This window comes from Apostichopus japonicus, chromosome 12 (genome assembly GCF_037975245.1).
Source record: "Apostichopus japonicus isolate 1M-3 chromosome 12, ASM3797524v1, whole genome shotgun sequence".
In the NCBI taxonomy this organism is placed as follows: Eukaryota; Metazoa; Echinodermata; class Holothuroidea; order Aspidochirotida; family Stichopodidae; genus Apostichopus; species Apostichopus japonicus.
The window spans coordinates 13483658-13506256 of record NC_092572.1 but is presented as its reverse complement, the minus strand read 5'-3'; the positions used below and the strand labels follow the sequence as shown (position 1 = coordinate 13506256).

The 22599-nt window shown below is 34.3% G+C and overlaps 1 protein-coding gene across 3 annotated transcripts; it reads left to right on the top strand.

The window, feature by feature from the left end:
* The first annotated feature begins 527 nt into the window (after positions 1-527).
* LOC139976846 (uncharacterized) lies at positions 528-13582 on the top strand. Of its 3 annotated transcripts, none has more exons than XM_071985673.1 (8): positions 528-629; positions 814-905; positions 6841-7149; positions 7566-7892; positions 8381-8533; positions 11060-11118; positions 11517-11562; positions 11856-13582. In XM_071985673.1, exons 2-8 carry the CDS (start codon positions 851-853, stop codon positions 13565-13567), a joined length of 2661 nt encoding a protein of 886 aa, XP_071841774.1. In that variant the 5' UTR covers positions 528-629; positions 814-850; the 3' UTR covers positions 13568-13582. The 3 variants fall into 3 exon arrangements, with proteins under 3 accessions (XP_071841774.1, XP_071841775.1, XP_071841773.1); XM_071985674.1 differs by having other exon boundaries at positions 537-676; positions 11069-11118; XM_071985672.1 differs by having other exon boundaries at positions 537-676.
* The last annotated feature ends 9017 nt before the right edge of the window (positions 13583-22599 follow it).

The following is a 22599-nucleotide window of genomic DNA, read 5'->3' as shown; positions in this document are numbered from 1 at the left end:
GTATGAGTCGAAATTGTTTTGGTATTTACTATTAGTAAACTTGAACTAACTGCTGAGTACTCTGATGGTGATAACACCCGTTAGAGTTGATAAGGAGCTTATAACTTCTTGTGACCTCGGCTTTATCTACGCGTTCAAACAATGTTACAATTAGAGGTACGGCAAACCAATGTTTTACGCCCGTACTATATAACTCAACTCAACTAAATATAAGTAAATATTGATATAAATACCCTAAGTTGACGTGTAATGTACTTAGTCCATACCAGAGCACAGTATGGAAATTAACATATCATGGTCAATATATAATTTTGTTATGCTTAAAAAGTAGGGCAACGAGGAACCTAGAAACGCCATACACTGTAACGATATGGCATCCATTCGTAAAATGCCACCAGTGACTCTCAAACGTACATTGGCTCCCAACCAAACAAATCATTCCATTACTATTGAAAAAAACAAACTAAGCACGTCCAAAGGGCATCTAGGATTAGGTATGAATACAATTATTACATATGACAGCAGCACACATTTATACAAGGTTGAAGTACACGTACGCTAAGCCTTATCGTAAAAACACAAACCGTGCTATACAGTGTAATAAGGAAATGCGCTCGCAAGAGTAACAGGTATTTACTACACTAAAGAATTAACATCTCGTCTAGTCTTGCGACTGGTAAGTTTTACGTAGATTAATGACTAAGAAGTTGAAAGCTACAACAATGTTGGCAATTTTGTTTATGAAATAATGTTTTAATGTTTGCCTGAATTTCTTGGGCAGGTTGGTTATTATATTCCGTTTATGTCTTCCAGGTTCTTTGCTGTTACTACCAAGTTTGACGGAGACAAAATGGCTGCTCATATATTAGAAATTTCTTTGCTTGTCATATGCTTATTTTCTGCGGGTAAGTATATGACTTTATACTTAGCGTACTAAACAATTCATTTATATCATGAATGTAAACGTTTAACTCGGATTGTGCTCTGGTAGAATTGATTTCATTTTGTTCTATTGCTATCAATTCCGGGTATGTACAATCATTACAAAGGAAACACCTTTTAGTCGATAATCTAGTAAAGTGCTTTCGATGCAAATAACAAAATATTTAGACCCAGAAAATAGAAAACGTCTGTTTAACTTTGACTTCCAATGCCTGTGTTTGATGCGTCGTATTTCATATATAGATAAATCATATTTACACGGCAGGTTTAGGGCTCAAGGAAGTAACTACTGCAACAATAAACGAACACTGACAATGTCTTCAAAAAGCACATACAGGAACCTACTGACGATAGGCTACGAATCTGTGACGTAAAACTCTAGATACTGTAACATACAATCCGGATTGTGGCAACGTAATGTCAACGAGCAGCCTCCTTGTTGAACGTTTCATATATTGGGCATAGCGTTAGTGTACTTAGCAACGTATTAAACCAAAACGATGACATGATGATATGTGCAAATGTATTCAAGCACCAATTATGGCTTGTGCAAGTGAAAGTCAAGCACTGTTCACGGCTGACTTTGACGGAAGAGTAAGCATATCGTTGGCTTATCTGAAGTAGTATCAACTGATATTGTATCAGCACACATTTATATATTTATTTCACATATGCTTGTATCTAAAACTATGAAAAGGTGTTAACATTTTGACGAGTACGATAACACAAGTTACTCATCATTAAAATATAGGACAACACAGTCTCACGAGATAAAGTAATGAGAACAGTTAATAGATAAGATTGGCTACCTTTTCGTTGGTCTAAAATGTATTGGTATGATAGATATTTTTTGCATTCTTCGCCATTATTCTTTTTATGCTGAACTGTGTAAAATAGCTCGCAGTGCGAGGTAAAGTTCAGAGAATTAACCAATATTTTGTGTTACATATTATGATATGTTACTTGCAGAAGCAAGGAAATTTTATTATACCTGCCCAGCAGCAACATCATGCGATATTTTTGAAAGCAAGGTCCACTTGAGGTTAAAAGTAATAATTCTTCGTTAATTTAAACCTTAGACGTTGGAGGTTAATTTAACCGCTAGCTACTTTTACTCATGTTGCACAAACACTGGATAATTTCCTAAGCAACTTCCAGTTTTTGGTAGAAACAGTACCTTCTTTATTACGAATAGCTCTAACATTAATTACTTATATTCATATTGTCTATTGTTATGTTTGTTTGTATGATATGCTAAGAATCCTTAAGTTCTGGGATTATTTAACAATAATTCAACATGCCCGGTACCCTACGTAATATTATACCGAAAGGAAACAAATTAGTGGGGGGGGGTGGAGTTGAACATAATCTATCACAGTTTTTATCAATAAAGAACACATATTATTCTATAAACATGAATAACTGCGTAATTCATCGTTTCTTTCTCCGAATTTTGGAAAATTATTATAACTGTAATGCTTCCAAACATCTTTAGAATTTTACAGTAAATATGAAATGATACATTCCAAAAACGAAACTTTAGCAGCCCTGTACATATCATTCATAATATCTGCTTGAAATTGGGAGCTATGATCACTTTAATTATACTCGATTTGGCAATGTATTTGTCAATTTTATGCTTAGTTTACAACATCGTCGACAAAAGCTTCACACCATGTTCGTTGGCATTTCAGGAAAGAATTGTAAATAGATGCAAATTGCAAAGAAGCATGGAAGGTTCAAAATGGGATTTGGAAAGATCAATATCTCAAATCTATTACAAAAACAAAAATCTTCTCCATTCTAAATTTTGACTATTTCTAAGGAATATGTCATTCAGGATCAACATTATCGTCTTTCTATCTGAAAATGTACGTCCCGATACAAATTTTCTGTAGTCCTTTCAGTAACAAATATGAATTATATTTACTTTTTTTAATTTGCTGTTCATGATTGATACATCTTTTTGATGCAATTTAAATCAAGTTTGTATCAAGTTACATTGTTTTCAGCTTTATTTGGGTCTTCCCGTAATTTATAATGCAGTATTTTTATATTTTTTGCCACATTATTTGCTATTTATTTTTCAGAATAGTTTCCATTGCATCAATGCTACTATCAGTCTTTGTACTTGCAATGTATTTAACACTATCGGCATAGTCTTACGTTTTTCAGGTAAAATATTCGTAAAAAAAAATTACCGTTCAAAACCATTGGACCAAAACGCACAACCAGGGACTTGCTAAGACTAAAATCCCTGTAGGAACTCGGGGCTCTCATTGGAGTAACATATGCACGTTCCTACAGTCAATAAATTCCTTCACTGGATCGAAATTGTCGGCGGCATTCCTCCTGAAGCAGTTTGGGGAATAAAAGCGGCCTCTGTATTAGGTCAAAGTATTTTAAGGTTAGTGCGGAAGGAGGAGTACAAGCTTAGCTGACGGTTTCTGGAAGGTTCCGTTGCACATTCCCCCATGATTTAACTAATACATAGGCAGGGTAACTCCAGAATAACGCTTCATTCAATTCTGATTTATAAGACTCTGTTGAAACTTTATAGCATTTCGGTGAGACTTTCAGAGTCATAAAGTTCCTAGTAATATATTATTTTTGTATAAGTTGATGTAAATTACACTGTCTAACAAGAATACGTATTATACATTACATATTCATGAATGGCTTGTAAGAATAATTTAGCAGGGTGTGTATTTTTGACAATGTGTGACAGGTGGAGCTGAATCAATGGGAACTAAAATACTGTAGTATCCAGGTTGTAAATGAAAGACAACGTACCAAATATGTAGCAACTGCAACATTGCACTAAAGTTATATGTGATAAATAAGCAGCTCTTTCATGAAATAATCTTTACGTAAACTTCCTTCAGTTAGTCAAACATTTTGAAAAGGTTGGATTGCAAGTCAGTTTCATGTTCCGTTGAAGATGTGCAATGGATAAACCAATCGACATTGAGGCAAGGTTAACACTGTGCTACAAATAATCTTAACTTTTGATGCATATTTAATACAGAAAATATGTGAATTAATTCCGTTAAAAGATAATCAAATCATTTATTGTAAGTAAACGAGTTTACTCCTGGTCCTTGTTTTTAATATATAAAGGAGACGGAACCATTTTTTGCGGGTTTTATCACATGTGACAGACAATTGTTTTATTAACGTACATACTATTGCGAGCAATGGTTAAGAGCGAGATCAAAGTGATGTAATACCGCCGAAAAGTAGCAATATAAGTCTAAAAGCTAGAGAGGGGGTGATCTAGAGAGAGACATATTTTGCCGACAAAGTGAAACCGGAAATGGATGCAAAAGACGCCGTTCTGAAAAAGATTGGGCAATATGTCCTTGTCAATTAGTCCTTGAAATGCTACCTATACCGTCAATAGCTGATAACGTACTATGCGTTGAAGTATTCTTCAAACGTCAACATTGAGTGTGAATATCTCCTGTTGATAATGGCGGCGTCAAGCAAAACTGAATAACTTTCGCTCACGTCCAATTTCCCTTCATTGGATAAAAGTAGGCTATCGTTGGACCATCATAGGAGGTTTTATATACAATGCATTTAAATTGGAATCTGTCTAATGTAATTATGTCTTGACGTTCAATAGTTACAAGCGAACTGAAGAAAGCAGTACAGCCTCTGGGCTTTGGAATACCTTCAATTGTAGATAAATTCTTGTCTCTGAGATTGCTTTTGTAATTTAAAAAGTGGTTACGAGAGAATAAGAAATATTTCAACTTGCATCATTATCCTGGAGCTTCGGCACTGAACGTACCCTATGACCTTCTGTTGACTACTGACTTCTGCAAATGTTAATTTAAAAAAAAGCATTTTCCCTCTAGTTAACTTCATAAACCGCATAATTTGACCTTAATCTTCACAACTGCCAGTTTGGAATATTACTTTGATTGATGAAGAGAAGTACCAAAAATCAACAAGGTGAAGACCAACTGTAGGCCTACCACCATGTACTACAAGATTTGTGTGTTACAAGAACCACAGTGTCTGGATTGTTATGATTACATCATGGGGTACTGGTGATAATTTTGACGTAACAATCCTCAAACCTCCTAATCCACATATATAGTACTTACATTGTAACAGTGTACATGAAACTGTAAGCAAATATTAGATTAAGCTTAATTTTTGTGAAGAGCATCATCTCATTCCAGGATAAAATTCAAAATCACCCGCACCATCACTTGGTAAGACTTCAATCTTAGCTGAACTGTTCTCACTGGAATCTGACAAGTTTTGTATACTGTGACGACTAAATGTAGATTTGTAGTTAGTTGTCTAACCTCTCAAAGTTTAAATTACTTATTGATTATATCTAGCAGTGCCACTCTTCAATAGTTTGTGGTCCTTCAATTTCATTACATTTTATTTTAAGATGACTTCAGAAAAGTTGGCTAAAACAACAAACCAGATACAACTCAAATGACAAATAATAATAATTATAGATCATTAAATTTATTACCAAGGTTTTTAATTGTAACCGTTTTGTGTGTGTGTGTGTATGACTTAGATACATCAGTGCTTTGGGGCAGAACTAATAAGCTTCATATATGTCTCTAAAGCCAAATACATTGATGTATATTGTTCTGTTAACTGCAGTGTAGGTATGTGAGGTGAGTTATTATCTAAACATTATGGTTCGAGATGTAAGTCGGGCTTGGTGTAGGCTATTGATCCTTTCTTTATCTGTAAGAAACTGCTCGTAAATTTAGGATACAAAAAGGCCAATAGAAGTATTGTTTTGTTATAATCTCTATCAGAAGTGTAAAGAAAGAACAATAGCCAATATTGTTTATTGTTTTAATTCGATTCAACCGGGAAAAAAAACAGTATTCATGTTTTGCGCTATGATAGTCTCTTTGCTGTCTTATAAATAGACTATACACATTACAGATTTAGTACAGCCATGCCGCCAGAATGTTGTAGTTGGTATGCTGGTATCAGGGGTGTCATGTAAGTCACATCTTCTCCTTACCCCCTCCAAAGCACTATTAAAAATATCATTTTAATATAGTATGGGTCAGTTTTACATTAAGCGCATATGCATTAGACCTTTAAATGCAAAACAAAAAGCCCCCAATTTTGCCGAAAATTAAGTTAGGCATGCGCATTGCAATGCAAATTGTTTTTTACACTAGAAGTGAAATTTAAGTTAAAAACCAGGGATCACTGCTTATTTGACAACCGTTCATTATCTACAGCAGTACATTTGCACGTTAGGAATTATTATGAAAGATCTTTTGGACTTTCCTAGGTAATTGGTGGAAGTAGGCCTAGGCTGAAACTGTAGTTTATGACTAAGAAGTCATAAACATATGTATAAACCTATACAAACCCTACCTTGACTTAGACCTTAATAGTTAAGTGTAATATTGAACACTATAATCCCTGTCTTTGTACGTTACCGTTAGCATTACTCGCGTTACAGTGAATCACGTTGTTTGTCAAAAATACTTTGAACCTTTTGTTGGAAAATAGATTTATGTCGGTACTTCGAGACGACTTGACCCCTTGAAATATTTTGAAAATATTTACTTACAATGACTTTTACGGTAACAAATTTAAATGCTAAAAAGAAAAATTCGGATTTTTCGGTGTATATTTCATGGATGAGTTGGAAAATTGTAAACATGTGTGTTATGTAGTCCATAACATTTTATTCATTAAGTTTGCAATGATTTATACAACTTTGCGGAACAACCTTCTTCTTTTTTTATAATTGAAAAAAAAAAGAAAGAAAGATACTTTTTAAGTACTTTCCTTTGAAAATACATGAATTCCAGAGAGTGTTGTGATTACGATTCGATATGGAACATTAAGTTGTATTCTGCCTCATTTTTTGGGTGATTTTATCCTCAGGCAACACAATTCAATGCACTAGAAGGAATTACGCTCTCATAGGTAACAATGTGTCTATGGATTGCAACTTGGAAAATTTCTATGAGGTATACTGGTATAAAGACAAGACGTCCTCTTCAACTCCCCTTGTGAAGATAGTTGGTGGAAAAAAGACAGTTCCTACATTGGAAGAGGGACATTACGACATCAATGACAATGGCGCCTTGATAATTTACGACGTAAAGACTGAAGACTATGGTCATTATACCATCCTTTGTGTTTATCCAGATGATGCCTTTGTAGAAGACATAGTGCAGTTAGATGCCGCCAGTGAGTATGATGACTATTTAGTTTTTCAAAAAGTTACTAAAGAGTAGCCACAGAGTTCCCACAGTAGTTCATTGTGTATTCATCTTATGCCATCTTCGTTTGCGTTAGAAGTATAAAGACATGCACATAATTTAGTCAATTTTGTTTTCTAAAAAGGGCCAAAGTGGAAGCTGAAGAATGGTGGTAAAATCAATACTTCCATTTTTGTTTATTTGTTGGTTGTTTGCGCATATTTGTTTTTGTATTGAAAATAAAGAACTTTTTCACACGCATCAAATATTTTAGGGCTAATGTCACTTAAAACAGGTCATCGGCGGCATTTTCGTAGGAAAGTAACAATTTATATATTTTCCATTGCTTAAAATTAGAGTAACGATTATACTACCGGACACTACTTTTACTTCCTTCTCCTACAGTTCAGCCTCATCAAAGTTGCCCGGCTATTACAAACTGCTCTTCCTGTCAGTGTGTTTCTGCTCCAAATGAGATCCATAACGTCACTTGTATCATCAACAACGCTCGTCCACTTGTTAATCTTGGCTTATTACTTGAAACAGTAGTTAATTATACTGTTCTATTTAGAGAAGAGGGGGTCACATATGATAACTCTAGTGATACATGGAATAGCCGAGCTATGATAGTAGTCCTTATACCGAATTGCGATACAACTATCAGACTACGTTGCACGGTCATTGGGGAGAATGACTTCAGCGTCAGTGATAGTATCTTGGAACTTACTTCTGGTAAGTCTTGCATGTTATATTTTAGTAGCAAGGAGATTTTCGGTGAAGCATTGAAATATTGATATACTATGACTAGTCAAAGTTAAACAATGTAATGGGAGCACCTTCAAATGACGAAAGTGAAGCGTGAACACTTAAAGCTGAAATCTATGAAACCAATTTGTTGTTCCCAATTAGTTTAACGGTGATATAACTTGCACAACGTTTTCATTACCATTACTACTTTGTCTTACACCTAAATGTTACCTGAATAGTTCACTTTGGTACATATTTCTTGAAAATGAACAACTGTTTTGTCATTCAATGAATTATAACACTGCTTGTTTATTTAACAAACATCAAATAAACGTGCAAGATTAGGAATTCTTTGTAGCAATTATAACTAAAATGTAGATATATATGATATAATAAACTGGTTATTAGGAATGTGATGAAATTGGCTCTAAATATACCTTAAATATATCTCAAATTATTTTCGTTTCATGCAGATCGATGCTTTGTATCAGCAACACCTACGGTGTCTTTGGAACACAGTGTGCTCACTTTCTTTGAAGATCACTGGCTTTTCGCCGTGATCGTCGCTCTTTCACTAATAGTTCTCTGTACCTTTGTCGTTATCTGCTTTGCTATTAAGAGGAATCGTAAGTATTTGATTCTGATTTTCAAGTGGTATATGTCCTTCATGTAGGAGACGTAGTAAATGAAAGTGTCACAAAGATATTCTAAATATCATACTGAAACTAATATCTTTCCGATAGCATGAAGAAAATGTCAGATTCATTTGGACTGTCTTTTAGCATTATGCACGTCTTCTGATTACTAATAAGAACTTCATATACTGTCGTCTGAAGCGTTCAAAACATCCGCTAAAAACGGAACGTTTTGTATGGTTATGTCAACTATGTGTTACTATCATATTTCCTTAATACCAAACATATCAGATAAATTGGTTGCTCGAAAAAGAAGTGGGACTAACGACATGGCAGTAAATTTATATTTAAATATATCAATTGCGCTTTCGATATCTTAATATCCAATGACTATAAACTAGTACACTAAGATCACAAGTGTACATATTATAACTAACTAACTCTTAGATAATTAAACTGACACTAGGCTTTAGTCAGAGACTATATCTCAGAGAAGCAAAGCTAATAACTGCATACAAAAAAAATCCTTTCAGCTTTTCTCAATTCCAGCGCATTCCCTATACAAAATTTCTACCATGGAAAAACTATTAAAAGTGTAACCTACATTTCTCACAATGTGATATGAGCTTCATAAAGAGATGGATGGTAACTAGTTAGCTCTCTTACATTTGAATATGGCATTTTTATGTCTTACTCAGAATTCGCTTTGACAAAGAGTACGCAGAACCCACATAATCAAGTTAGGGTTAACATGTGTTAAGGCCTGCTGTTTTCGCGAATTATTGCTAACTATTATGTAGGTCATATGGGTAGATTGCGATCTGGTTGTGTTTAGTTTTATGTTAAAAACATGATCGAACTAAGTGAAACACTGAAATAAAAAAATAACCGTGTTTCATTAATAAAACCATTACGGCAATACAGTCGTTTACGATTTGTAAGGGTTAGGTGTGGTGCTCGGACGATTGATTATAATTAGAGTAATAAGCTGAGGAGACTGTACGAAAGTAAAATTTTCTGTATATTTAGAAGTTAACGTTGAAGAAAGAACAATATTCTTAATGAACATCTGGTTAGCCAGTACATTATAGTGAACGTTTGAAATGATTAAACTGACTGCTTTAAAATAATAATCCGATTGGTTATAGAAACTGTTGTGAGCATCTAAAACAATATCGAAATACCACACTGGTAACTTAGAATCCATATCATTGATCTACGATGGCAAACTGATGCAAATTCGTTATCAGTTACAACGACGTATACGTTCGAAACCGACTCATGACGTTTTCATAAGTCCTGCAGTGTGACGTCATCCGTTCATCTTTTTTTCTGTAAACACAGCTGAGCATACGCTATCCCCACGCTGCCAGTACTGTGAAAATGCCGATGTTCCAAGCCTTTCGCTGTACTAACAGGCCTTCAAAACACGAGAAAAGACGATTTGTCTTAGTTCCACAGAAGGAACCAATATATTTAAAGGCATGACACAATGCCATATGAACCAAAACGTGGGATCGGGGATCGCGCGCATTCTGCAATGGGTCGAGTTTCAGTAGTATTCGTGGAACTGGTACCGACTCTTCTACTATAAAAGGTCCTAGTTGTCATCCTTGGCACTCGGCGGCACACAGGCTTAAATTCCTAAGGATTCGATCAATTTCCATGTTCATGAGTTGAAGCAGTTTGTTATGTATGTTCAGTGTGCTTTCGAATATGAAAAAAAATGTAGCTTACTGACATCTATTGATGTGCTCCAAAATCTCTAGCAGAGGTCAATAGCTATCTGAAAATCTAGCTACCTTGTAAACACATATCCAATAACAGTGTACACAATCTCATATACTTTCCACGTCTTTAAAACCATTAAATAAAATTGTCACACTGTTCATTGGTTCAAATTTCAAAACGTTTCTTGGCCAGCCACTGAAGAACGATACTTATAGTAATCTGGAGATTGTGTGCCCATTAGAGCCGCTCCTTGCTTCGTCACTTACCCATTGCGCTTGGTTTTCTAGATTATTTGACTGCGTACTACCATACGGATGATTATTGGTGGTTTTGATCACTTTTTTTAATTGTTCGCTACCTTGACATTTAAGAATTGCCTTGAGATAGAGATATCCCCATAACTGTTAATTCTCTGTTTGAAGCAGGTTTAATCAGCAGATCAACATTTTAGCATGTCAGACAATGAAATCATATCATTAGATGTTCTGCTATGATTTGAGTAATTGTGTATATGTTATATGGTATAGTTTTAATATTATCTTAAGAATGGGTTAAATATAATTTATGTACACTTGTACCCCGAATATTATGAGGATAGGTTGACGTCCTAGAATAGTGAGTAGATTAAAATATTAGCAGAACCAACGCATTACTGATGACATATTTATATTGTACATCGTTTAAACGTAGCTCAACAGTATCAACCTTTTCTGAAATCGAATTTCATGAATTTCTTTTTTTTTCTTTCAATTTTAAAAACGTTTTTTTGAAACAATTTGTTAACAATTGTTTTAGTAAGGAAGGACAACTCCAAAAACGAACATCAAGGGAATGACACCGAATTGGTATGTTCAGTATAAATAGTACTAATTATTCATATTATGATATTTCAGACTTTCTTAAAGCGTTCCTTGAGTTTTGGAAATATTGCTTTATAACAATGTTTGACTTATATTATACACCAAATAATAATTACGGTAGCAATTGCTGATAAATTTATCAATACAAATAATGTCAAATTTAACTTGTTGCCATTGCATAATTGAGATGTTATTTAGCTCTTTTAGAATATCTACGTGTTGATCACATATTGTTTGCATTATATTCCTCGAAAATGGTAATTGCGTCTCGTCGAATGTAACTTTGTATTGCTAAATATTCAAGTACACGAATCGCTATTTCTTATGCGACATGTCAATTTTTAATCATTAACATTTAACTGTCATGTTATTATCTTTCACAGAGTGCAACAGAACCCCTTCTTACACATTCATCGCCTTTATCAGAAGGTAATGATGTAGTGTATTATTCAGTCTTGACAACTTTATTTTCTCCTGACATGTAAAGACAAAGGAAGCAACACTAGGGAATTGTCCCTTTAAGAAAATGACACAAAACTCAAGTATAAATATGAAAATGATGTTACATAAATAACTCAAATCCTCTTTTCAAAAATGAATAAAGTTATAAACAAATTTATTTATTTGTAACCAAATTTATTCTGTTCACACTTATTCTTTGCCCAAGAATGTTTATAAAACTTCAGACTAAACTATTCTTTTGTGACTCTTCTTGTTTTAAGAACAAATGGACAAGTTGATGAATCATCTTCAATATCAATATCTGTCGATGAGCTATATAAAACCAGTACCATGGGGAAAGAAGGTTCTGATCGATGAGCTCTACGCCGAAGCTATTTTTAATGTTACTTATCCGGAAAGCCCCACAGAAATCAAAACAAGCAATTCCTTGCTCGATCCAAAGTACTCTCAAAACATTAAGAGGGCATTGTTTATTGCAGACATTGGCCATGGGAAGACAACACTTTGTCAGTATCTAGCATGTCAGTGGTCAAAGAAGGAACTTAATGAAAAGAAAAAAGAAATGCTTTTTATTCTGCCACTGACAGGAATCGACATTAATGCCGGTATTGGGAAACAATTACATGAAACTTTACCTGGAGATGTTAACATACCAATTGAACAACTGTGTGACATTATACTGAAAAGGAAATGTCATCTACTGCTGGATGGGTTAGACGAAATAAGCCAACACGAAAATACCCCACCTGATGTCTCACCTAGTGATATTTCATTAAAACGTTTATTGAACGAGTCCAATTTGAATCAATACCCGGATTTGAGGTTGTGGGTTACGTCACGAAAGATAGATCAGTCAAAATGCATTTACGAACACGTATACGTTAAAGTCGAGATGTTAGGATTCAATACAGAAGAGATTGAAACATACGTCGGTAAAACAATTGAGTATTACAAACGCATCAAACCATGTCAAACGAAAACGCTTCATAACGATTGTTTAGCCAATGCAGCACGAAGTAAACAAAAGGAGCAAGGAAAGGATGAAATATATGCAGACTTAAGAGAAAAAACAATTTATACTTTAAATCAAAATGATTTAGTAACAGACTTTAAGGACACGCCGTTGTTTATTGTTATGTTTATTCATATCATAGTATCAAAGCTACTAAACATCAAAGTGTCATTCTTTGAGCTGAATATCAACAAAATGTCTTCATTAGTTAGCTCAGTCATAACTTGCCTCGACAGAAGCTTCCTGGAGAAGCACGGTAACGAAGCTATTCTAAGTGCGCTACCACCGTTACGAATGGAACTCGCAAAAGCATCTTTAAATTATGATATCAATGAATCGATTAAAAACTTTGATCTTAACGAAACACGTCTTCAAGCTCATAGAATAGAAATGGCTAAATCAATTGGATATATAAAACCTATCAAATCGTTGCAGAATGTTGGCGTGTCACAATGTGACTACAATATGTTCTCTCATGATTATATTCAAGAGTTTTGTATTGCAGAATACATTGTTTCAGGGGATTTAGTCGCTTCAAAGAAATTCTTGAGCGCATTAGAAGCCAACAAGACAGAAGAAAATATTAGAATCTCCCGAATATTGCGGTTCATATGCGGCATATCTAATAAAATGAGAGATGAAACATTGAAACACCTATTAGAAACTAGACGCTGGAATACGTTAGCAGATTGCATCTACGAATCGGAAAACGATGAGGATATTCTTGATATGAAAAATAATGAAGATTCTGTCAAACAGTTTTCCCTTCTGCTGAAGAACACGTCGCATATTGCCATGAAAGTTGTGCGATTAGATGAGCGATATCATCAAAATTCATTCAAACTCTTCATTGGAAAGTGTTTACGCTCGAATGTGAGTAACGGCTTTGCTATCTTCTTAACCCATGTTTTATCAGTCACAAACAAGTCTCCAAACGCCCATAGCGTTCCTAATTTGTAGCAAACTGTATAAAACATTAGTGATTTTGTAATCGTCTGTAATCTGTCGATTGATTCTGAACACTCAAGCGAAATATATTTTCACAACTATTATAGGAAGAAAGACAGTGTGGGGGATTTATCAGCGTTATACAATTTAGCATCAGTTTGAGAATAATAATACAATAGAAGCACAACCATAGTAAACAATTTTCATTATAACAAGACTTGTCTAAAATATTAATTTACTAAATATTTATGGAATACATTACACATCATGCTACTAGAAATTATAATATAACTCTTAGATTTTATTACAGTCTTTGTACAAACTAACCCGGTCTTACCAATTAATCATTAATTCGTACGATTAAACGCTCTTTGTTACACGCCGACAACTCCTTCGTACAAACAGATACTTTTTCATATGAATGCAGTATTTCAAACAGTTACAAAGTGAAAATTTATTTCATACCCAAAGACATAGCGAGGAATGTTTATTCTCTTAAATTGACCCTGATAAGTCACATTCGTTATAAACTCTCTTTTTTTTGTCATCAAATGGCCCATTCCATAACATAAAATGCACTAAGCTATACCACGATAATGACACATTGGGTAAACACTTATTTTAATCATTTTATTGCTATCAGTTTCGATATTTACGACCATAAGAAAGAAGGACAGATTAACTCATGTCTTATCTCATCTATTTCGCAGGTAAAATTTGCAGCTATGTCATTCGGTGCAGACTGCCCATTGGATTTTCTGCTTCAATTGGAGTTGCCTGAGATTGAAATCATCGAGTTAAATCACATCAATCTGGAACAAAAGGATGGTTTACTAATGAAGATCGTACAGTGGGCGAAAAGAAATGTCACAGCAAAGATTCGGTATTTATTTGAGGACTTTAGTAATAACTTAATAATCATTCTAAAAGGGAAACTCCCCATGCGTGTTTATCGGTCAAGTGAATTTTCCACCAGCCTGGATTACAGCCACATTCTATTAGTGTTTTTTATCGTTGACACATTTTAGTAAAACATGAAGCTCTTAAATTAATGTATTTAGCTACATCAAATATAGCAATGTCACCATTGATATTGATATTGATTTTGTTATACTTCCTTTCTAATATAAAACCTTTTCACAAATGAGAAACATATTATTCTTTCAAAGCAGTTGCATAGTGATGTAATTATAAATGATAATAACATCTGTCACAAACCAAACATTTCTAAATGTATCCCTACAAGGAAACATTAAAAAAATTATCAAAGTAACTAAAATGTGTAGCTTTTGAATTGTTTTGCCATGATGACACCTGAACAGACCACCTACTTTGATTCCCTTAATATAGAAATGAAGCCTTGGTTTCTCCGAGAAAATGCCAACATTTAAGCAACCACAACTAACGTTAAGAACGAAATCTGTCACTAACCAAACATTTCTAAATGTATCCCTACAAGGAAAAATTAAAAACATTATCAAAGTTACTCAAAATGTGTAGCTTTAGAATTGTTTTGCCATGATGACACCTGAACAGACCACCTACTTTGATTCCCATAATAGAGAAAGGAAGCATTAGTTTCTCCGAGAAAATAGCCAACATTCAAGCAATCACAACTAACGTTAAGAACGAAATCTTGATATGAGATTTTCAGCTTACAGAGTAGAAAATCTACATCTCAAACAATAGCAATAATATCTGCCACTGGAATAAGACGACAACTGATTGGAGTAATAATTATTGTAATTTCCGTCCCATAAAAACCACAGGTACACAGTAGCCAGATGCTGAATCAAAACTTCATTGGTATTTTCAGTATCCGGTAAACAAGATTCTATATATAGAGATTGTTATTCTCGTTTATTATCATTTTGTTTTGTAGATTTGTAGGATACAATGTTCCTGTAAAGGTTGGTGACCAATACCAAGACAAAGAAGCTTTAACAAGTATACAAAGTAAGTAAATTATTACAATTACCATACGTTAATTGTGTGTTTTCTTGTGCTAATGTGTTTGCTCTTACGATGAAGGCAAACGAAATCTTTGAAAACTATTAATTCTTGTAGACCGAGAGTAGTGTATGCCGAGAGTGGGTGAGGAATTCAATAACGCTTGCGGCTTAGTTTGAAGAGCAAATATAATATAATTTGTAAACAATTGTTCTGCATTCGCCATCACCTCAAAAGACGATTATGCATTCATTGTTTTTGTATTTGTAAAGGTAAATGACTGGTATACGTGTAAGTCATATATGTTATGTGAAATATGTTACAATATAAATAATCCAGATGTTTAATTCGGAAAGCTGAAACCGTTGCCTCTTTACTTTGTAACATAAATCTAATTTTATCCCCGACATTTGCAGTATTTATGCATCAATTTTTCACCCGCTGTAGATGTTGCTATATCTTAACTCAAAGTATGTATACAACTCTTTTTCAAACGCAAATGGAACCAAAGCTGCAGATCTGTAGTGAGTGTTATAATTTTCGACAGGAATAATTATTGCTTATACAATTAAATACAACATTAGATTATGGCTTTTCAATCTTTTCCTCAGCATCGGTTTTGCTCTTTCATGTAATTTATTAGTGATATGATCTCAATTTTTGCTAAAACTAAACTTAATAAGTATCGTTTACACTGTCGAAGATAATGAACACCATATACAAAACAAGTGATTTTAACTTTGTGTGTTATTGAAAGCAGCCATGCAGAATGAAATCTCAGATTGATCTCGATGCATTTATTTTGCAGTTTCAAGTAGACGTTCTTGGGATGACTTTAGGGACGAAAAATTCTTGGACCTCAAAAGTGGAACTTGGAAGAACCCTCCAATGTTTTATGCAGCGTAAGTAAAAATGTTTCAACTACTCTTGTTGAAAACATTTCGTACAAAAGCCCCAAGAAAAGTATCGGAGGAACCGTAAACATATATTTTACAAAACTGGAAAGTATCTTTGATGGTAATGCATATGGTGTACAGTGGAGTAGAACAAGTTTGCGTGATAGCTTGGTAACAGTAATGGAACCTTCGACACTCTCACAAGCACCCACTAGTTTTATTATTTCGAATCTACGTCAGCAACGACTATACTGTGTTTATATTATCAATACCGGTCTAAAATGTAATGCCCACAGACATCAGTTTGGAGATATTAAAACCAATACAGTGAAAGCATTGTACCTATTTAACCTCTGACTTTGAGGTTCCTCGAATTAATCTTAGTTAATCTACTTAGCGAAAGCACTTTGAAGTCACATGGGTTGACAGTTGACTTGCTCACATGGGTCGAATATGCTCACTCACTGAAGGTTACTTTTACATTTATTTTTATAAAGTAATTTTCTTTACTTTTCAGGACAATACCAGACTATTCAACATAAACTATATCAAGCTGCCGAGAAACACCATCACGCAACAAGTGGACATGAATTAAACTTTGATCCTTATGAGATAGCGAACGAAGTAGCAAACCGATAGTTGATGTCACCTGTTGGATTCGCATGCACTGCATGAATAAAGTGCATTTAAAGAGCTACGCATCACATGAGAACATATATTCTTCCTCAGTGAAAAGTGTAAACAAACTTGACATCATTCCGAAATGATTCCGTCAGGGCAACCCATTATTCTTCACCTGTTTTACACGCAAAACGGATTTGTGGTAGTTTGCCCTGTACACTACGCCATACTGCTTTAATTATTGCTAAAGCCACACAGCTGTACCTTACGAATGTAACCCATATATCCAAGTGAATACTTGTAAAGATACAACATGTGAAATTCAGCGACTACTCGGTCTTCCTTTGTTAATACTTTATTAAAAATTGCACACTGAAAGAATATTTACAGTAAAATATTTCTAAGCTAAGAAAACTGACGGACAAAGATCTTACACTGAACATTTTAACAAAATCGGTCATCTGGTTATCTTCTGACATTTTCCAGACGACCTCCGTTCAAAGTATTTTACAGAAAGACAGCAAATCCGGACCTTTCCAGTGTGGCCCTGAATAACCACCAACGATCCTCTTTAAAGAAGGGCTTTTATCTGACCTACCGAAAACCTAGACCCAGTTGGCTTATGTTTTAACTGATATCAGCTCACTCGTAGGATCATGTTGAAGGAATTATTCAGAGAGTAAAAACGATCCGGAATTAAAACAGAAGATGATTTTGGTCGCCTACCAATGGTACAGGCAACTGCATGGACGGTTAATAAAAAATATGATCTCGTATTCACATCGTTGCCTTCATCACCGGAATATGCATCAATAAGTATTCCAAAATCTTATCAAGAACGCAGAGCAACACAATATCTACGTTATAACAAATGTATTATGCATAATTCAATTGGCCGAAAAAAAGATAGCTATAGACAATGGTTATTTCCTCGGATTATGTCACGGGTTGGAGTAACAGTGATTTTATCTGGACTTATACCAACCATATAATATTAATGTATCACTATTTTTTGCTTGTTTCGCACCTCCCCCAACGAGCTCATTATCCAAAAATGATACCGTAAAATTCTTAGTCATGATTATCATGTTTATTATACTCAGACGTCCACTTTGTATAATGAATACTCGTAGACAATATAGCTTTTACGCTTATTGAGCATTGAATTTGAAGGGAAAAAAAGAGAATTAGAGTTGATGTTAAATTCGCAAGGTTCCCTTTAAACGGTCACGTTATAATGACAGTAGTAACAAACAGTTTCTTGAATTGCATCTTTAATTAATAAATGCAAGTCCACTAATTTTCAGTTTCCACATAATCTTACCACGTTTATTTTCTACCTGAACAAAACAATCAAATTTGAAATTTAATCCACAGTAAGAGATAATTGAATTATATTTTTTCGAATTTCAATTATATCAGAGAATGCTAGAGAAATTCAATCTGTGGAATGTTTCTGAGAGCGCTAGTAAAGGTCCAGAAGCGAAGCTTTCTGTGGCATTATCATTTAACAAAACATGACATGATATAACATGGACATGAATATGAACACAAAAATCTCTATGTAACTGACACTTAAATTGGGCAGTAAAGTATATTAGCCCTTGAAACCTGTGTTCCCCAAAATTGTCAGAATTTCGTTGATATCTGTATGCGAGCTTAAACTCTTAGAAAGGAGCAGTAAAATTATTTGGAATGTTGTCACGCACGAATCTTAATTTCTTTACACAGCTGTGCATCAAGGTCTCCGCTAAACCATGATTTGAAAGCTATGAATTTGTAGACCTAGTACTCTTGAGGTTCTCGTATTCTACCATTTGCAAGTCAGGCCATGTCATATTACCAATGGTACTGTACGTAAATGTTATCTGACAAGAACTGTTGCAACAGCATTTGCAAGTTTTCTTAATTAATAAACAGTCAGTTTGTATTGTATATGGTTTTACGTGAATGCTAGCTATATAAAAGAGGGATACAATCACTCGAAGTTAACCAGCAGTCACGAACACAACAGAAGATACAAGAAAGAAGAATTTGTGTGGTTCCTGGTAGGTTGGCGAAATAAGTCGGTTTGGTAGTGTGGCGAGAACGTGGTTTTGTAATGTTGACTTAATAGGTTGACGGTGAAGCGTGGTCATTGAAATGGCGAATATACAGGTTGAAGACAAGTTTTTCACAAAGGGATATGGAAAAGAAGGTTCCAAGTAAAAGTTATTCATAACCTAAATCCGAATCTAGAACATCCAAGTAAAGTACAATACTTACAAGGTAAAAGTTCTGCAAGCGAGAGAGAGATAAATCAGCATAGGTGTATTCAATGAGAATGGTATAGCAAAAACCACGTGGAAGAAGGCACGGGGAAAGCAGAACGACAATATTAACGTTTAAGTAAGATAGAAATCCATGTGTAGTAAAGAGAGGACACACATCCTTCTAGTTGGGCGGCATGAATACAACTATATCATTTAAGGCTGCTGCATAAGACAAGCTAGCATGACGAAGCGATTACGCAACATTGTGTATTAATACATTCCTAAGGTACACGATCAATTAACTTTAACTACGTACGGCAGTTGTACTTTACTTGAATAGAATGCAGAGACATATTACACTCATTACGTATCAAAAGTGTAAAATCTACCGACTTGAAACACCTTGTAAGCAAGGTAGGGTGCCATAAATATATACAAACGCATACACATACGCATGCTCGTACACACACACACATATCAAATGTTTGGTCCTTATTTTATTCATATACGTTTGACAAACACCCGTCACCTATCAATGAAACAAGTATTACCAGAGGTAATTCACGATATTTCCACACAGGTGTAGCAATTATTTCCTACTTATTCATAGTAAAAATCGTAGAAATCGTTAGACGTTGAAATTATAAAGCCAAAAGTGAAGGAACAAGTCACATTTTGATTTGAAAGAGGGAAAATGGAAAATAAGTGACCGTTGAAGTTTTATAACGCAAACAATTCATTTGGGACATTTCCCCAAGCCCAACTGGTTTTCTTATGTTCATAATTTAATAGCTGATCTAGTTTTGAAAAAAATCCAAAGTTTTTATGTAAGAAAACTGCCTCGTTGATGTGTTAAAAGAAACCCTATTGTGGGATAACTTGTTTCTAATATGATGTCATTAGTTACTAATAATTCATTTTCTATAATACTTTCAATCGTTTCCCAAATTACCATTTGGTAATTATGTATCGCTTTTAGTGACTTGAAGTACGTATATGTAAGAAAGGGGTATTTTTATTCTATAGAATATATTTCAAGGACTTCAGCTTTATAGTTTGTATCTATTCTTGTTCTCTTGAAGTGACTTTAAATACACTGATTTCTGATTCGACTTGCGAAATGTATTATCAAATGCCTCGTATTGATTTTTTTTTTTCATTTTTTCATCGTAAAGTTTCTCAATTCCGATATGTGATACCCCACCTCCAAAGTCGTTGACAATTTGAGTGAACGTTTGGTATTCTAGCTATTTCAACGTAAATTTACTTGTTTTAAGAGGCTGGTATACGGCTGAACCTATTAGCCTTGATGACGTAATCGTAGCTCAGCTATTTGTTTGAAATTTAAGGAGAGCGTAGTAAAGAATATTTCACCAAAAATGTGAGCATTTGCACAAGAAGTCTATAAACATCAACAACATATATTAAAAGGACATTTCAGCCTATGAAACAGAACAGTTATGTATTTACACAGAACTGGAATGTGAAGAATACTAACATAAATAATAATAAGTTTCGCTAAACGGTGGCTATAATGGGACTTTCATTAACATGTGCTATAATTGTACACAAACGTAAATGAAACTTCGTAAGTCCAAAATTTATCTAATAATCGGTTGCCGAATGGTGGAACATCGAAGTGGCTCTTACAACATTCATACCATTACGCAACAATATTAAAGCAGCTCCCTGGTATAACGCTACTGAAGATATACCAAATAAGATGTAATACCTCTATTTATAATTGGTTCCAGTACTGCAGTAAACATAATTAGTGTTACATGTTGTAGCGTTGTCCATGTCTTGCTGTACAAGTCAATACAATTCAGCACACCTAAAGAGGTTAAGAATGTATCAAAGAAATACAGGCTCAATCCTGCTATTTTGTTTGTATTTTTACAATTAAACTCACTTAAAATACAACTATGAGGTATGGTGGGGTTGCGAGACCCTTAAGTAGATTGTTGGAATTGAATGATAGTTTGCTTTCATTTTTGCCCCCCCCCCCCCAAAAAAAAAACGAAAAGAAGAAAGAAAAAAAAAAACATGGAATAATGGCACCTATGCTAGAATGTGCGTTGGAAATAATATATATTAATATTAAACCTGGTCTATCTTTTGATGATATTTTCCAAATTGAATTCCCAACAAGGAAAGTTAGACATCAAGGACCCCTTCAAGAGCACAAAAATATCGTCAAATATATGATTTTTTTTTAAACAAAGAAACTACTTGACGGCAACGAAAGTACTAGTCATTATTATATTATATTATCATATCCATGATATGCATATAATCTTTAGGCTAGCATTAGCCATGATGCTATTGCCCTATGTAGATGCGATGATATATTCCATATTGAAACTCCACATGTTGTAAAATTCCTTGGAATGAAATCTCCTTTCATATTGTTATATATTAGTTTTTTCATTGTATTACTCATCTTGATATGTTTCATTTCATTACAATGATTTGGTGCCAAAATCCTGTCTTAGAATAGTCTGTCATATATATAATAACACTTCCACTTCTGATTATCTTTAAAACTTTGGTTACATATTTGTCAAATACACAATTACGAAGATACACGTGATTCTCCATCATCAAAGCCAACTTTAGCCTTAGTGTTCATATCATACAGGGAGTACTGAAAATACCGACTGTTGCAATATACCTTACGATCGCGATAACAAGCTATAAAACCGAAACTACTGTGTACTTCAATATCCAACAATACATACTTAGGGACAAAGTGCAACCATTGAAGTATTTCTATTGATTGACATGAAATAGTGATAAAACAGGCAGTGGCATGCCTGCATATAAACAGCACGTTGTTATATAGTTAAATAACTTCATTGTACAAAACGGCTATATGTAACCTTTTTCTAGACAATTTCTCAATCTTAGGCTGTGTTTTGCATGTTAAAGAATATGATTTCTACACTCAACTATAAGTTACTTACATGCATGTTTTGTTGTATTCTTTTTAGTCCACTCAAATGTGAAACAAAACAACCGAAGGTTATCTCAACGATTGCAAGGAAACCAATAAGAACGCACTAATGCTAGGTTGGCTTATTATGGTTCATAACGTTAAAAACCGTATCTCGCAGTGACATTCTTTAATACGTTCAGTGATTGGAACTACTGTTTAACCCAATAGTATCCGCATTCGTTTGACAAACTCGTCGTAAGGTCTTATTCCAGAATGCTAGTGATTTAGTGTACACTACATATACACTTTGCACGTACGTACATACGTCGATGAATAATCTAATTAGTGTGTGAAATGTACTGTAGTACGGTTTCCCATGAAGTACGG